The 18,653-nt window shown below is 41.6% G+C and overlaps 1 protein-coding gene across 4 annotated transcripts in view; it reads left to right on the top strand.

Moving 5' to 3' along the window:
• EPHA4 (EPH receptor A4) overlaps window positions 1–18,653 on the top strand; it is a 135,174-nt gene that overhangs the window by 75,712 nt on the left and 40,809 nt on the right. For 3 of the 4 annotated variants that reach the window (XM_007101339.3, XM_055090146.1, XM_055090147.1), the window contains exon 5: window positions 3,983–4,321. In XM_007101339.3, the coding sequence (XP_007101401.1) occupies window positions 3,983–4,321 (339 nt within the window). Of the gene's footprint in view, window positions 1–3,982; window positions 4,322–9,125; window positions 9,228–18,653 lie in introns of those variants that run through there. The other variant, XM_055090151.1, reaches the window with a different exon arrangement.

The raw sequence follows: 18,653 nt of genomic DNA, 5'->3' as shown, positions 1-18,653 counted from the left end.
TAAATGGTACGATTATCCCTGTTAGTTATAAATCTCATATTTGAAATTGGAGACATTTAGAGGTGGGCATGCTTCTGATGAGAAAGGCAAGCATTTGTCAGAAATTTAATTGTTCCTAAGCATCTAGATATGATGCTATTACCGAATCAAGCTTGGGCCTGCTCACTCTGACCTGCGGCAAAACCAATCTACTGACACAAGGTTGTGGTGAAGGAAAGTACAGCATTTATTGCCAGGCCCCAAGTGAGGAGAATGGACAGCTAATGCTCAAAAGACTGGAACTCTCTGATGACTTTCAGGGAAGGGTTTCTAAAGATAGTGTGAGGGAGAGAGTCTCAAGGTATGTGATGAGCTGGTGCTCAATTCTCTGATTGGTTGATGGTGAGGTAACAGGGTGATGTTTCGGGAATCTCAAGTCATCGACCTTCTGGTTCCAACTGGTCTGGGGTCTAGTGCTTGTGTCAGCATGCAGTTAACTTCTTTTACCTCTTGGGGGTTTTAGTATCTGCAGAACAAGTCAAGGTTATGGTTCAGGATATTATCTGTAGCCCTTGAGGAGGAATTAAAGGTCCTTGACTTTGTTTTATTATTATTATTATTTTGTCTTGCTTGACTGTTTTCCTTTGTTTCCACATATTCTCACTTCTCTGATTAAATTTGCTCTTTGGAACTCGGGGAAGGCCTAGGAAGCTAAAGCTTTTCCACAAACAAGAGAGAGGGGCCATGGGGATCTGTCCCCAGGAAGGCCCTACAGGGTCCTGCTGGGTTTCAATACTTAAAAAAAAGAAGACAAGATAATCTAAGAATTAAGTTTTTTTCCTTCTGGATGCCTTGTGTTTATTGAGAAAACTCGGTGTTACTCATGTTGCCTGTATTATTCTCTTTAGTCCTCTCTACAGGTAATTATTTTAAGATGCTGCTGTTAAGTATGACCATTGGGCCCAGATTGACTTGGCTGTATAAAAGGCTATGCTTTTTTTTCATTTTCTTGAGAAAAGGATACTTTTTCTTTTCTGAGGAAGAGATGGCCCTTCCCTACACATGGAAACACGCGTGATGTGTTTACCATCTTTTAATTGGCAAAATTTTTTTTAAAAGAAAAAACTCAAATACAGTACAACCACCATTGTGATTTTAATTTCTAAAGCAAGTGTGCTTTCCCAGGTTTATGCAGGCCAAAATAATAATCATACTGGGTGCACATTTGTATTATTCCTTCCCCCCACCTCAATTCTCTGGTTATAGTCCAATTTGTAAGCTGCTGCTATGCCCCCGTGTAACCAACACTCCTTATGGCAACAAAACATAAAACATATGCAGTACAATTCACCAAACCATTCATGGAGGCAGCATTGAACTTGAACTTGCTTAGTTCTCTGTCTTCCCTTGAGCATTTGCCCCAGGGTAGATTCTTTAAGAATCACTGACCCAAGGAAAAGGCTCTTCCGCACTGCATCTTGTTTTCAAAAGCCAGCCCTCCATTTTGAAACCCTGCAGCATCTTTGTATTTTTTTTTCACGTGGCAGCGTTATATCTCTGAGTCCTGTGACCATTTAGTTTTCTGCTCCATTTCTTCTCTGTTTAGACACTGCCATGCCCCGTCCTACATACTAATTACTGACTTTTTGCTTCTGTGCTTGATTCATTGTGCCACATTTTCCCATGTGAAAGTGGACTAGGAACCTTGGCAAGGAGGTTAATGGATTTAAGAGTCACTCTTATTTAACCCTGAAAGTCACAGCAAAATAAGAACCAGTGGCTTGACCCATTTTATGAACCAAGCTCTGTGGTCAACTTCAGCAGCGGACTAGCAATCAATTTCACTATGATGGAAAGAAACATCTACAGAATTTGAACAGGATTGAAGATACACCTTCCCTTTTCCTATCTTTACCTCTCAAACTTTGGCTGAAGCTACTGATCTTGTTGTTATTTTACCTTTAATGTGGAAATAACCCCAGAGTGTGGGAGTTAGTACTTTGGGATTTCAGATGGACTCTGTCACTAATTAGGTTGCATGAACTTTCAGTATTGTCAGCTCTGCTTTCTGGCTCTCAATTTCCTCATCTATAAAATAAGACTATTTAGCCAAATGATCTTTAACATCTTATCTGGCTCTAGGAGTCTGTGATTTCAAATAGCTCTAATCATTTATTCAAAAAAACATTTACTTAATCCTGTTGTTTTCCATCACTCTACTAAGGACCATAGATATAAATTTGGAATCTAAACAAGAAGGAAATTTGTGCTTTCTTTCTGAGGACTTCTGTGGGGGCAATCTTACCTTTAACACAAATTTTACAGCACTGTCTTTCCTTTAAGGTTCTCAGGATGGGGACCAAGTCTTAACACTAAGAGAGAGAGGTTGTCGGTAATTAGTCTCCCAGGGAGATTGGGAGGTCCTGCTTACCTTGTTAAAATAAAGGCTTCAGTTAAGTTGTATAAAGAGAAAAGGAGAGTGAATTACCCTTATTCAATATTATTACCAAAATCCTTTAGCCGTTCATCACTGTGAACTAAGTAATAAATACTGAATATGACTCCTTATTCGTAAAAGTTACCTCTTCCAATTCTCTGGCAATGGCTAGTCTGGAATAGTATATTCCATTATGGTTGACTACGTAAAGCTTCTCCTGACCTCATGCAGGCTTCTGGTTAAACTCCTTTTTCTGGGGAACATGGACACATTTCCCTGAAAGCAGTCATTACAAATATATTAAAAGTAGAATAGAAACAATAAGCAAGAGCCTCAGATTGTCATAGAAACTTGCTTTGGCTCTTTTCTTGGAACACCAAAATGGGAAAGAGGAAAGAAAAGAGAGAACCTTCCAATTGTTGCAGTGAATCAATATTTTTTCTTAGAGTGCAGCAGGTATCTTTTAGACCTTTGGAATCAGCTCAGACTAGAAAAATTCCCCCTTTTCTGTTTCACCCTGATTCTTCTCCCTGAAGACAGTTTGTGTCATAACATCTTGGCCTAGAGACTAATCTACAGCAAGAATCGAGATGGTTCATCATGAGTCTGTGGTCTTATTTATTGTTACTATTTTTAAACCAACCATTTATGTTGTTTGCAATCAGTTCTGTTTCAAAACAGCCACTGCCACCAGACATATTTTGAAAACGTTTGACGTCAGTGGAAATGTGTATCATAAGAAGAGCCTGGTGCAGCCCTGGTCAGTTGAAGGACAGGACATGGGGTCTTGGGAGTCTTTGCACAATCCCTGCCCTGGAGTTGAGATTTCTCAACAACTGTACCTTCGACATCTCTGCAACCAGGTTAAACCAGTTCCTACTTAATTACCCATAATTAGCTTAACTCTGAACTGCCATGTCAGACTGAAGAGGCGTATTTATACAGTGCAGTTAATTTTATTCCATATTGGTGATGTACTGTACTTAGGAATCATCATTTATCTTCAGAAGTGGTATATAACTATTAATTTACCAGAGTCCCACAACAGCCCTGGGAATTAGAAACACATTCGTATACCCATCTTTCAGATGATTAGATTAAGACTAGATAAGTTATGAGAAAAAAAGCCTGGCCACTTCAGAGGGAAAGTCAGGCTTGGAGCCCATTTGATATAGAGTTGTTTCAAGTCTCAGAGTGGCAGTCAATGCTACATTTGTTTGTTCAGGAAGGAGAACGACACTCACACATACAGCCTTCAATCATATTGCTCTTTAATTTTTTTGGCTGCATGGCTTGTGGGATCTTAATTCCCCGACCAGGGATCAAACGTGTGCCCCCTGCAGAGGAAGCATGGACTCCTGAACACTGGACCGCCAGGGAATTCCCTATCATATTGCTCTTTTAAAAGATTTTTGCTGGCTTGATTTGCTTTTGGCTTTCTTTGCCAAACAGGACCATCTTGCTTCTTGTAGCTGCAGAGAAGAATATAAGCTCCAAGAGATTCCAGAGGCGAGTTTCAGTTCTTGATGTGATAGTATGTTTTGTTTTGTTTTTTTCTTTCTCCAGGTCCACCATCTGCTCCTCTAAACTTGATTTCAAATGTCAACGAGACTTCAGTGAACTTGGAATGGAGCAGTCCTCAGAACACGGGTGGCCGCCAGGATATTTCCTACAATGTCGTGTGCAAGAAATGTGGAACAGGTGACTCCAGCAAGTGCCGACCCTGCGGAAGTGGGGTCCACTACACCCCGCAGCAGAACGGACTGAAGTCCACCAAGGTCTCCATCACTGACCTCCTGGCTCATACCAACTACACGTTTGAAATCTGGGCAGTGAATGGCGTGTCCAAGTATAACCCTAGCCCAGACCAATCTGTGTCCGTCACTGTGACCACCAACCAAGCAGGTAGGGATTGGATCCACTTTATCGTTTATCTAAACATTTATAGAGAAAGAGCTTGTGTCGCTATCCATGAAGGATGCTAAAGTTCTCCAGTTGAAGAACTACAGGGATCTAATCGTAAACCTGTGAGCTGCATTATAATACAAAAGATACTTAGAAGGATGTTTATTCATTCAGCAGATATTTTTTTGGATACCAACGGTGTAACATGCATTCTACTAGGTGGTGGAGATTAAGTGAAGGCTAAGACAGTGTCTGGTTGAAAACAGATGACATTGGGTTGGGTCACTCCATGCTAGACTTCTCTTGTAAGGGGTGCGTCTTGGCCATTTTAGTCACAAGGTCATGGTCAGATATCAGCGTATTTACATATTATTTAGGAATATAAAATTGATTTTTACCAACACAGAGTGCTATATTGGCGTTTGCTGTATTTTCCAACAACAGCATTAGTGGATGTAGTTTTGATCTTGTTTTTTTATTTTAAAAATTAAAAAATAATTGACATGGGTCTTTATTGGAATCACCAGGTGGTTAGCCTGTGAACAATGAATGGTTTAATGGGTAGCTTGCTCTGTGTGGCTGACAAAATGTTCCTTCAAACACATCCTACTTTTGTAGCCACTTTCATAGTTAAATTCACACTTGACAGGTGGAGGAGGAGAGTTAATTTACCTTGTTTCCTGCATCACTTTCCTCTTCTAATTCAGATGACTGGAAAGCATTTTCTGTTCATGGAGAGTTTCTGCTGAGGTAATTGCAGAACTGTTATCCCATCTTGAATATCAGATATTCCAAAGTGTGAATTAGAATCTAGATTTCTAGGCTCTGCTCCTGACCCACTTACTCCCATTCTTCCCCCAAAGAAGTTTCCACACTTTCTCATGATAATTTTCCATTCTGGATTTCTACCACATGTTTCACATTGCCATCTCCGTGTTACTTATTTCTGGGGATTTAAAGGGGAGGAGGAAAACAGGACTGTGGTTTATCCTTTTGTGAAGCTCTTAAGAACAACCCACTTCATCAGAAAAGGATCATAAATTGCCAACAATCCTATCGCCTCTTACTGCACTTCTCCCTTAGATGAATGTTTCAGTAAGTGCACTCAATAGTTAAGTAAAATATATCTGTACTAATTGACTCCATAGTTAGAAGTATTCCAGTATCCCAATCCAAAGTCATTCTTTTTCCACTTTTCCCTGAACTCTCTAGAATAAATAAAAAGTTAAGACAGAGGGAAGATTTTTGAATTGGTGCTAGACTGGCAGATCTTCCCAGAAGGTAGTTTCAGTTACACAGATGTGACCAGTCTTTAAAAATATGTGGTGTGAACAGATCCTCTGGTTATGTTTTTGCCTTTTATTTCTGCACTTCTAGGATGTGAACACTGTTGTGGTCATCGCTTTTATTTCTCTACAAAGGCTAGTATGATTTAGGAGGTTTGGGGGGTTTTTTTAAATTATTTTTTAAATCAATTTATTAATTTATTTATTTTTGGTTGCTTTGGGTCTTCATTGCTGTGCGTGGGCTTCTCATTGCGGTTGCTTCCCTTGTTGTGGAGCATGGGCTCTAGGCGCACGGGCTTCAGTAGTTGTGGCACACGGGCTCAGCAGTTGTGGCTCATGGCTGTAGAGCACAGGCTCAGTAGTTGTGGCGCACGGGCTTAGTTGCTCCGCGGCATGTGGGATCTTCCCGGACCAGGGCTCGAACCTGTGTCCCCTGTATTGGCAGGCAGATTCCTAATCACTGTGCCACCAGGGAAGCCCAATTTAGGAGGTTTTGTTAGCATCACAAGGACTCTGTGAATGCCAGCTTTTTATTAGTTGTCCTTTGGAAGAAGGCAATGGAAATATTGCATATAGGTCCTGGGAAACCTAAGATGTTGAGTGTCTCTGAGTTACAGGGAGCCAAGAAGGTGCAGAGTGGTCTTTGCACCCCTAGAGAATCCGGTTTATGATTCAATCAATATTCTTATGTTCAGCCCCCCCTGTATTCTTCCGGCTATCCTCCAGTACATCACTACTTTGTGTTCTTAATGGAATTAAAACTAGGAATGGACCTTTGAAGGCTCGGCTGTACAAGGTGAAGTCATTCTCTTTGGCGGAGGGTAGCCTCTGGGAGATGTGCTGAGGACAGGCTTGGCTCCCACAGATTTTGTGGGGAGACTTCTCTGACTCTATATTTAAAGATTCAAGCCCCAAGGGATTATGTCAACCCCTACCAAGCCAGAAGGCACAAAGAACACAAGGACGACAGGCCAAAAATCCTCCAGAAGAAGAAAATGTGCAAAAACATTATGCCTGGGAAGGAAACAAAGCCAAAGTTTTATTTAAAAAGTAGGTGTAATTCTTCTAGATCTAGGGAAATGGTGGACAGGGAATTCCTCTGACGCCGTGAGGTTTTCTCTGACATGGCGAGCAGTCCTGCCAGGAGGTTTGCTGAATAGGACAAAATTCCAGCTCCTTATTTTAATTTTCGTAAAGGGTAATGCTGGGAAGCTGTTCAAAATTAAAAATAAATCTTTCAATAAGGAGACCTCCTATGTGGCCGGCCAGAAGGCTCCTGCTTAGCAGAGTGTCGTATGTGCGCACAGTGCCGTCTCATTATCCCACAGCAATTTGGAGTTCACTAATTCAAAATCATCGGGATGGTTTATCTTTGACTAACAAACCTTTTCTTCATAGTAGTGCAGATTAATAATGTAGGCCAAAATTCTGGATGAATGTAGCAACCATAAACTCTATCAAAGCTCCCCTATGCATATTTAGGTACACACAATTATATTCTAATTGCTGTTGTTCTGATCATTTCACTAAATTGAATTCCTTAGGGACCTCTCTAGGCAATGATGTCTCACTATAAGGAATACGTAGACTAAATGAATGTTAGCTTTAACCACCTGGAGGCCACCAAGTTTCATGGGTCTGCATTTTTGCTCTGTTTTCACAGGGTTCTTTCTCTCACCCGTGGTAACATATTTAAAAACAAACACAAAACCTAGAATTCCTGGTTTTATCATCACCACCTCTGAGACCGTCACAGTTGAACAGCACCGTGAAGGTGAAACTCACCTAAGCTCATATCAGAGCCGGCACTTGAACTTGGGGAGAATCCTGCTCCCAAAAGGAGAAAGTTGCTTTCTTTTAAAATTATGGGCTTCCCTGGTGGCGCAGTGGTTGAGATTCCGCCTGCCGATGCAGGGGACACGGGTTCGTGCCCCGGTCCGGGAAGATCCCACGTGCCGCGGAGCGGCCGGGCCCGTGAGCCATGGCCGCTGAGCCTGCGCGTCCGGAGCCTGTGCTCCGCAACGGGAGAGGCCACAGCAGTGAGAGGCCCGCGTACCGCAAAAAAAGAAAAAAAAAAAAATTAAAAAAATAAAATAAAATAAAATTATGAGGTACTTAATAGCATTCCTGTAGTCAGCTTGGCATCTCCCCATTTGTGAGACCAGACTCTGAGTATCTGAGCCTGGAGATGGGGGTCTAACTGGGCTTTGATCATGTAGTTGTGGGATGTGGTATGAATGGGCCAGTGTTCTCACGTGGTTATTTAAACCATTCTAACCCCAGTCTTACAGTTGGTGTCTTAAGGAGCTAACAACACCTTTTTCCTCCCCTCCTGAGTTCAAACCCTACTGACACAGAAGACAAGACAAAAGGGAACTCAGAGTACCAGCTTTATTGCCGGACAGCTGATGAAAGTATGTGAGCTTTGTATCTATAGCCAAAAGGGCTGGCTCTGGTGACACGGCCCCAGTGTCACCCAGGGACAGTGTATGTAACCCAGCTGGCTGACTGCAGGCTCCTTGCCAGGACAGAGCCTGCTCTGCTCAGGTCACCCTAATGTCGGATGCTTTGTGCAAGGAGGCAGGTCCGAGGGAGCAGCGAGGGTTGAGCTGAGGACGTACAACTTCTCCCAGATCCTCTTCCTAAGCCTCCACCCACCCCCCCAGGCCAAGAGCATGAAGTAGAGGTGAGGAGAAGGCGAGGATGGGGAGGCTTCAGCAGAAGTAGCCCCAGAGGAAAACATCAGACAAGGAAAATGGATGTTCTCCCTACACTTACTTTCCTCCATTGCAGTCCAAACGGAACAAAATGAGAAACCCTTGAAAACTCTTTTTCCTTCCTCCATCTTCCATCTTTTGTTTTGGAAGAGATGGTTTTTGTTCTGTCTTTTGTTTAGGAAGAGATGGTTTTGATGCTTATGAGAAATGAATAAGCAGACTGCTGGGTGATTTGTTTTCTAGATGACTTTCCTTCAGTTTACTTTTACTTAAGTGGACCATCTTAGGGAAATGAATGCAGGATGTGTGTCTAGGAGAGAGAAATGCTGTATAAATGCAACAAGGTTTTCCTGACCAAGCAACAAAACTGTGACTTTTTGCTGAAAATGCTGTGATGGCAGCCAGCAGTAGACCTTAATATCACCGAACCAGTTTTCACTCTGTACTCCCTAAACATCCCCCAACACCTGTCTCCCAGCTCTGGGGCTGGACCATACTCTAGGTTCTTTTGTTTGTTTTAAATCGTGATGAACCCCTATGGCTGATACTCTCTACTTACCCCAAGGTGCACCCAGGACAACTATAACATTTTGACTTTTACTTTGCATATGATGCTGTTCTAGATACTTTACAATGACATACGTCTGATAATCTCTCTTTAGCACGGATGTCATGTCCTAGTGACAAGACATCTTTAACACGCTGGGTTTGGACAAGTTCAGATATTCAGTGGGTTACATAATTATTTGAACCTAGCTAATCTCTAAGATCTTTTCTAATTTTAAAATTCTGTGATTCCAGGAATATAGCCATGAGCAATGAAGCAAGGGCTTGAAGTAGGGCTTCATTTCCATATGTTGTTCAGAAACTGGCTCTTAAGGCAATTCCAAGAGTGAGAAAACCTTCCAAAAATGCTTCAGCAGAATTATCAGAACGCATCTGAATCCTGCCTCTCCTCCATCCTTCCAAGCTGTACTTCTCGGATAGGTGTTCCACACCCCTCCCCAGACATTTGGCAATGTGGGGAGACATTTTTGGTTGTCAAAACTAGGAGGAGGGGGAGTGCTATTGCATCTACTGGGTGAAGTCCAGGGACACTGCTCAACATCCTAGAACGCACAGGACTGCCCCGCGACAAAGAAGCGTCTGGTCTGAAAAGTCCATAGTGCCAAGATTGAGAAACTCTGCTCTAGTGCCATGCTTGAAAACCAGATTTTATGACTTCATAGCAATGCCCACCTTCTCAGAGTTCCATCCCCGACCTGTCTTTGTTTGGTTCCATCGCTCCATGCTGGGAACACAGGGCCCGCAGCACTATTCTCAGAGGATAGACAGTTATAAAAGGCCCTCTGGGGCCTCTTGTGAGGAATCCTAGTTGCTTTGTCATCAGATGAATTGGTGCTGCTTGTCAGACCGGCCTTGTTCCCTAGGATGGACCATTAAGAAAACTGCAAGAAAATACCGCATTGACGATAAAGTGGCAGGAACCTCATTGTAATGCCACGGCACAGCACAGATATTCAATACCCGTCTGTGGATTAACACATTTATTTACAGTAAAAACAATCACTGAATGTTCTTGGTCAAGTAGTGATAAAGTTAATAAAACCAAAATAATGAGAAGAGAAAAGAAAATAACTAAGTACAAGGGGCATTCTGTCTTTTATTACTCAACTGGTAAGTTCCCATTCTCTCTTTCTTGGCTGTCTTTTAATTAGACATATTATGTTATTTGAGTGGGATAATGGGGAGCGGTGGGAATTCTCATCCCCACTGGGTATAATTGCTACCTGTCTTCTAGATGGTGAGAGGACAGCTTCAAGGAGATGCTGGAAGAAAGGGAAACATCTTAGAGCAATTGTGTTAAGCAGTGTGCTCCAGGCATGATAGAGTGGGGCAGGTTTGGTGGAGTCTGAAGCTTAGACAATTTTTGTGTGATTTCAGGAAAAAAACCTACACATCTACACATATCAAATGAAGAATCAAGCTTTGGAAAGGGCCCATGCAAGCTTCCTTAGCTTCAATATATAAAATCCTGCCCCTTAGTTGCATGGGACTATTGTGTAATTGTGCCTAAAAGTGCCAAGAAACAAGAAGAAAGTAGAGATTGCAAGAAGTCCAGTTTGGCTTAATAGGAAAGGTGATGTAGTGCAAGGGTCATACTGGAGCGGTTCTGGCCTATAGCTGGTGGGGAGGGTCAGCGCTGGATGAGCCTCGAGTGTGGTTCGAGATCAAATTAACAAGCAGAAAGCACAAGCAGAATGGTAACAGGTTGCTAAACCCAAATGAGATGTGAAGGATCGGGATTTCCTATAAGCTTAAACAGGAAGGAGCAGATCAAGGAAATACCTGTTGATATTTTTGAGGGACAAGTATCTGGCTTCTGTTAGCGCTTTAGAGCAGGGGTTGGCAAACCAGAGGCCAGATCCCGATCCCCCGCTTTGAAACCCCCTAAGAATGTTTTTTTCTATTTCTAAAGGGCTGAAAATAATCAAAAAATAATATTTTGTGAGATTTGGAAATTATATAAAATTCAAACGTCAGTGTCTGTAAAGAAGTTTTATTGGAACAAAGGCCCACTCATCTGTGTGTGTGTGTTGCCTAAGAGTGCTTTCCCAGAACCACAGCAGAGCGGAGTTCCTTTGGCAGAGTTGCCTGCACAGCAAACATATTCACCATCTAGATCTCTCCAGAAAAAGTTTGCCATTCCCTGCTCTGGAGTACTAAATCAAAAGGGGACGACATTGCAGCATGCAACTCTGCATTTGTAAAGCAAAAGCAGCCATAGACAATATGTAAGTGGGCGTGGCTGTGTCCCAATAAAACGTTATTTACAAAATCAGGCACTGGGCCAGAGCCAGTCCTTGAGCTGGGAGGTAACTGGCTTTAGGGTCCATGTTCTTAACCATTACCCACATCACATCAGCCTATTTAATCCTCGCAAGTTTATAGTGAAGATCAAATGTGAAATCACATGCCCAGCTTCTAGCAGGTATCCAATTAACATTGCCTTAAAAAAAGTTTAAACTCATTATTTGGAAATCTTACTTCAAATTGTTACCCCTCTAGTTGGAAAGGACCGATGAGAAGAGGTTGAAATGCTGCTGTCATTTGTCAGAAACTACTCCGGCAAAGGATGGGATGGATTGACATTTCGGTTCATCTCACGTTGGAAACAATTTTGATATTTAGCAAGACAGCTTCTTTCTAGAGGTTTTGACTCTATGAACAAGATTTCACAAAAATAATTAGGATTTCAAACGCGCCTTTACTTTCTTGTACCACAAATCTTTTCCCAGTGACACTCAGGTTTTGGTTTTTGTTTTTTTTAAACGTCTTTATCGGAGTATCATTGCTTTACAATGGGGTGTTAGTTTCTGCTTTATAACACTCAGGTTTAAATATAGAATGTGGCACGTGCTCGAGGGACTGTTCTGAGGGGGCAGAGTTCCGGTTCTCTTGAAAACATGCATTCTTAGCACTGCTGTATGGTTCCTAGATGCTGGCAGCATTTTTTAAGATAATCATCTGTGCTGCTTTTTAAGGTTGCTCCCTCACTGAGGTGATGTCTCGTTTGCCTTTGATCTCAAATAAGTGATGATTTTTTTTTCTTACTCCTAAGAAATGTAAAGGAAAAACACATGATGAAACTAGTGAAATCTTTAAGTCAGAAATCTTTCTAAAGACACATTTTAAAATTCTTCAAACAAATTGTAAACAATTCCACTGAGAAATTTTGCTGAAAAGTTGTTTGTACATCCTCAACGGTTGGTATGCAATCGTTAGGACCTCTAAGGTGGAAGCTGGTGGGAGAGTCCTTTCTGTGCCGGGGTCATTATAGGCCTAAACAAGCACACAGTGGGTTTCAGAGAAGCCAGGCTGTGGTTTTCTCATTAACAGCTCTGATCCAGCCATGGGCTCCTGGTTCAATTTCGTAATGCCTAGGAAATATACATTTTAAAAATACGCAGTACGATTTTTTTTTTCTTAAAGAGAACAGTCTTGATTCTAACTTTATACATAAAATAATTTCATGCCTATGGAATATTGTTGCCACCCCGATAATTATTACGCATGCTCACTAATTATGATCATGATGAAGAATAAAATAAACCGGTAGATAGACAACGGTACAGCTTCTTGTGCGTGGCACCAGGGTCCAAGAATTTGTATTCAGGGTGGGTGCCACAAGTCTTGGTGGGGAAGAAAAATAAAAAGCCTTCCAAAAGAACCTACTAAATTACCCAGCTTCAAGGTTGACTGAGCAGCACGGACAAATAGTATGTCGGTAGAGCCTAGTGGTAATTATTGCATATAAGTAAAAACTGGGTTGCATTTTTAAAGAGGTGAATATTTCACTCTAAGAAAATGAAAGTTTTATTTATACGCCCAGAACTGAGAGCACTATTCTTCCTAATTCTTTTCCCTTCACTCCTACATAAGTATACACACATGTTCATTTGTGAGAAGGGAAATCAGTTCACCAGCGTTCACCCTAAACGCTTGACAGTCTTAATGCTGATTTGCTTTTCATTCCTTAGTGTTATGCTTGTTCCTTCGGACACGATGGCCAACTTTTACACCCTCCGGAGAAGCCATCGAGAGATCTGAAAAATAAGTACTCTACTGAGATGAGAAATGAATAGCGCAGGGCTAGCAAAGGTTCTGGATGAGCTTCTAAATTGTCTAGTTTTCACTCCAGCTGGCTGAATGAATGACTGTCTCCTCAGAGGAGCCAGCAGAGACTCTCTAGGGTCCAGTTTGCAACTAAACATCAACAAAAAGATCCAGAGAAACTTCTATCAAAGCTTCACTAACCCCATACTGATGTCTTTAAAGAGTTTTTTTCTTTAAACACGGGGAAAACCAAGAGCCGTGCTGCAGGACTAATCCTGCATTGAGAGATCTTAAATCTGCAGAGACTATTAAAACACCTGTCCCTGTCACCCTGCTGTACAGAGCCTTCTCTGAAACTCCGTGTCCGTGTGTGCTGTTTTCATGCTGGTATACAAGAAGAGAGCATTTTCTGTGTTACCTTCAGGTAAAGACTCGTGAGGATTTCTTTTAGGTTTTACACTTTAAATCTGTCAAGATAGGCATACCTTACGTAGCTATTTCTATGAGTATTAAAAATCTTTTTTTAATGGATCGTCCCCCTCTGTCTACCTTTCACCCCCCAACACACACACGCGCGCGCGCACCCACACAAATGTTTTCCTGCTTAGCTTGTGCCAGAAGAATGGAAAAGTTTCCATTGGTTGCCCCAAAACTGCAGTAACAGAAACAGAGATGGTGGCACACATCACTTGCCTCGTGAATACCGTGGCTTTCATTGGGAAAGGTCACTAATGATCTTGGTCGCACATGTGAAGGTTGGTACCCCAGAGTGCTGGAATCTAGCTGAACAGTCAGTCGAATGGCTGCCAATATAGACCCATAGCTGAAGAAACAGCTCTGACATTAAATTCCTTCTTTCCCTATTCTGATAGATTGGTCAGCCCACCCTCGAGGAGCTCTTCTGTGGCTCTCCTGTGCTTTATATGCTTTATGACAAAGCACAAGAGCTACTCTCTAAAACATAATCTATCTAAAATATCTTATGGGGAAAATGGTAGGGATTTGCCCCCCTTCTTGGAAGGGAAGGGGAGAGGAGGAAAAGAGGAAGGGTGGGCCACTCCTTTTTGCCTGGCATCTTCTAGATGATAATCTATGTACATGAATTTCTCAGGCAGTTTGGTCAAAAAAAGCCTCTTTGATGAAGGCTGGGGGGGTGGGTAGCTGAATTTAAAAGTTTCTTATCTAGGAACCTTTTGTCGGTGATGTGTGCATACAAACACAACTTCAATGTAGCTTCAGCTTCACAGCGGGTGCTAAATAGGGACCCGCCTCCAGCAGGTTTGCTGTATGTAACAGGCTCGGATAAGATCCATCCATTGGAACAAGCATTGAAAGGGGCAAGCTCACAGTGGCTCCCTGAAGAGTTGGTGTTGTCTAGGTAAGGTACTGCAAGCTATAAGTCTGCCCCCTGAATCCCACCCACCCCCCCCCTTTTTTTTAAAAAATACACACATAATAAGTGTGTATTTTGAGCATAGTGGATGAGAGCACAGCTTCTTCCATGTCCCTTTATCAAAGCCAGGGCAAACATATAAACAGGGCAGGGATTTTGAATATGCAACTAGCTGAAAGCTTAATCGAGTGTTCCTTCCCCTCTCCAAGATAATCAAGGACTTTTTTTATATATATATGAAAGTTGCAGGTTATTCTAAGCGTTGCTGGCGGAGCCCTTACTTGCATTGAAACCCACTGAATTCGATCCCGATTCTACAGGGCTTCAGGAGAGCAAGGTTTTAGGAAACTTTCTAGGAGGATGCTTTTGGAGGCTTGGGAGTTCTTGTTGCTAACATCAGCGGTCCCCAACCTTTTTCTGGCACCAGGGACCGGTTTCGTGGAAGACAATTTTTCCACGGGGGATTGGGGGAGGGATGGTTCAGGAGGTGATGCGAGCGATGATAGGAAGCAGCAGATGAAGCTTCGCTTGCTAGCCCTCCGTCCACCTCCTGTTGTGTGGCCCGGTTCCTAACAGGCCGCGGACCTGTAGCGGGGACCAGACCCTGGGGTTGGGGGCCCTCTGGCTAACATCATCTCATTTTCCCCATTTAAAATAGGAGTAGGATTGCCATTACAGTATGTAATCAGGACCCTTCTTGCTTTGTTTTCCATCGAAAGCAAGAAGTACAAATACAGCAGAATCTTGCCCTACGAACATTGAGTGTCTTTATAACCAGAACCGTGGTCATAGATTTTAAAAAGCATAAGTTATGTTCACAGCCCTCCTTGTATACATCAATGCTGATTAGTCAACTCATTAAGGTGTGGCTCTAAGAGGCTGGTAATATATTTAAGGAATCTTGATATGATGTAAAAGTGTATTGTTTGGGGAGATGGATAGATGGGAAGCATCTCACTGTTAACTCTTCAAGGGTTTAACCTTAACTGTATGAGTTCTTTGGATGATGGCTTTCACTCCTTCTCTTTTCTTCCTTCCTTCCTATTTTAGAACACACACGAAATAACATTCATAAAACTGCTCATAGTGTAATGGAGCCCTGCTCCAACATCTTTCTTAGAGACCACGCTGTGGGACTATTTATGGGTGAAATGTTGTTCTAATGAGGTCCTTCTGATATTTACAGATTGATTCCTGGTTGGAGCTAGTAATACTGAATTTTACACTTCAGCAAGTTGTGTTAGAAAGGCCCCAGCGAGATGCTGTGAACCTCCTAGTTTTAAAAATAATCAGGTCCTAAAACAGTTATAACTTTCCTAATACATTCTTTGTTATTCTTTATGACTACAAAAGTCATCTTGGATTCTCAAGCACAGACCCAGTTGGAGACATTTATTGGCCTTAATAATATTTTAAAATTTCACATCTCGGTTGTTCTCAGCCTTAGTCTTATAATGCCTATAGGAGTTTAAACTCTGGCACATAACAGTTTAGTTTCTGGCTGATACCCCCAAATTTAAAAAAAAATTAATTCTTTGGTTGGCAATTCCCAAGCTTAAAATCCCTTCTCATAAATTATGCTCTTTTTTTTTTAACCTCTATCATAGCTTTCAAAAGAATTGCCAAAAAGATAGAGTTTCAAATAGGAGGGCTGCAAGAATACCATTTCATTGCTACATTTTTTGAGAGCATAGCATGTGGTGACCAGTTATATATGAAGCATTTTTAAAACATGCTGGTTGTCATTGAACCCCAAGGTCTCTGTATCTCTACTCCGCCCTTACCAGTCACTTCTTTATGCTTGTCTATATAGCCAGCAAGAAACTGAACGAGAAAGGTTTGGCTACAAATAAAACGAAGGCTTCCATAGGTAGTATTAAACCCCAGTTCCTCAGCATGCTATGGTTCGTGGATATTGTCCCCTGAGTATGATTCTCTGTGTTCAGAACTTTCCCAGACTTCCATATAGTGAAACCAAACTGAAAATAAGATGGGGAGCCTCAGTACTTCACCTGGTTGGTCTTCTTCCTGTTTCTCTCTCTGTCTCTCTTTCTACTTGTAACCTTCTACTTCACCATCCATGGCCATCACTTCTCAGTATTTAGCCATTGTTCTTTCAGCCAAGCAACATTTGGACTTGGAAAAGTTCCGAGTAGCATACAACACATAGATTTGCAACCAAAATTGTATTGGAATGTTTCCTCTGCCTATCTCATCCTGTCAGTGATCATCTGTAGCCTGTAATTTCATGCTCCACTTTATTCTTTGTCAGATATTTTTCATCTCTGTTTTTTTCCTCTTTTCTGCCTATGTGTTTCAAAATGTAATAACAGAAAGAAAGATGAGTTACTAAAAAGTAATTTCAAAGATAAAAATAACAATGGCTGGTGAAAATGCTTACCATTTATGGAGCTTATATACTCAGTTTAGGGTCGCCATGACTTTTTTGTTTTTGTTTTTGAGCAGCTCATGAGGTCTTTTAAAATAACCATTAGGAAGAATAGGTATCATGTTCCAACTGTATATGTGATTGGGAATGGGATGGCTCAGGAGATGATTAATGGGACTCTGGACCTTTCTGTCTTTAGGTCGTCTTCTTGTATCTGGACTGCATCATAAGTGGTCCAAGGCCTGACCATCTGGCAGCCATTGAATGGCTATGGTAATGGAATTGGTCTCAGTCCAGGTCTTAGTCGACAGGTGTTCACCTCATAAGTGACACTAATTGACTTCCTATCTTTCAACTTGGGAGACGGTGGACTGTCACTGAGACAGTGATGGGGACGGAGTTATTCATGATATATTCAGGCTCCATTGAAAGCCAAGGAAGTCAGTCCCTTGAGCTGGCACCAACCTGGCACCTTGCGAATAATGTACTTGTCTCTTACGGGTTCCATTAACCTCAGAAATTAAAAATAGGAATCTAATTTCAGTAGATTTGCCATAAGTCAGAATGGCCAATGCTGTTTTTCTGAGGTTACATGAGCCTCATGTGTTGAGGCTTTTTCTCTTTATTTTGTATTAGAGTAATTAGATGCCTCCTATGAAAATTTTATATAAGGATGAAAAAAAGAAATTGGATTCTTGGTCTGTATGATAGTATCAGTCAGGCTATCTGCTTTTATTTTGTAATTTTTTTTCTTTGTTTTGGGGTTGATTACCAGGTCACTTATTCACAGCAAATGATATGGATGATACCCTTTGATGGAGAATTTAATAAGGCTATCTTCAATGCCCTTGTGAAATGGAAACCAATGTGAAGAAGTAACTTTGAGGCTTTCATGAACATAAATTTCAAAGCACAGAATTCAAGGGGCTTCATCCAACACATACCCTTTTCTGTTGTTCCAGGTATCTGAACATAATTTATTCACTGTCACTGGGGCCATGACCTGAGGGTGACTTGGCCTGACTTGGAGGAGATTATTAGTATTATTAGTATTAGCGTTATTAATATTTTGTTCCTTGAATTTTCCTAGGTTTATCTAAGGGCTTTTTTTTAAAACTACGCAGACAATTTGGATATCCCTGTAGCAAGCGGCAAAGCCACCATACTCCTGAATTAGTTATCACACTTAAAAGTCAAGATGACAGCAGCCTCAGTGGATCTATTTATTGAAACAGGCAGCCTCTTTTAGCAGAATGATCAATGTCTTACCTCTTTCTGAAAGGCTTTTCAGGCATAGGAAATCGTCAAGCATCTGATAGAGAGTAATGAACAAGGCTTTTTATTGGTCAGTTTCTGGAGTAGGCTTTTAAGCACTTCTGCCTGTAAATGTAGAAACCTGAGTGTGAAAGTAAAAGGCAAGAGCAAAGATTTACTGGGTGCATCTATCATCCTGGCTTTCAGAGTCTTTGTGATTAATACATCTTTAATTGGGGACTGATCTAGATGCCTTGGATGTCAGAAAGCTAAATGTTACAGCATTGTCTCATTGGTTCCTAACACAGCAGGACGATTAGCAGCTGTCTGAGTAACAAAAGAACCTGAAGCCCACAGCACAGCTTTTATTTTCCAGATTTGGAATGCCTGAAGCTCTCCAGTGGAGCTGACAGCTAAAGGAACAGAAGCCTTGGTTCACAGCAGCTAATCCTTTTCCGCTCCCTATGCAGTATTTCTGCTCAATAGGAGAAAACTTTTCCCTGACACCATCCTTCATATTCCAGATTAATTTCAGAGGGCATTGTTGGTCATGGAGGGGGCTATATTGCCTAGGGCTCTTCATTCTAAGCAAGACACATGAAACAATTTCAACTAAGAGTTTATACAAGATACTTTCCAACATACTGAGGCTCAATGAGAAGATTCATCTTCCTAG

This window comes from Physeter macrocephalus, chromosome 2, assembly GCF_002837175.3.
Source record: "Physeter macrocephalus isolate SW-GA chromosome 2, ASM283717v5, whole genome shotgun sequence".
In the NCBI taxonomy this organism is placed as follows: Eukaryota; Metazoa; Chordata; class Mammalia; order Artiodactyla; family Physeteridae; genus Physeter; species Physeter macrocephalus.
Note: the sequence above shows the minus strand (reverse complement) of the source record. Positions and strands in the feature narration are given on the sequence as shown.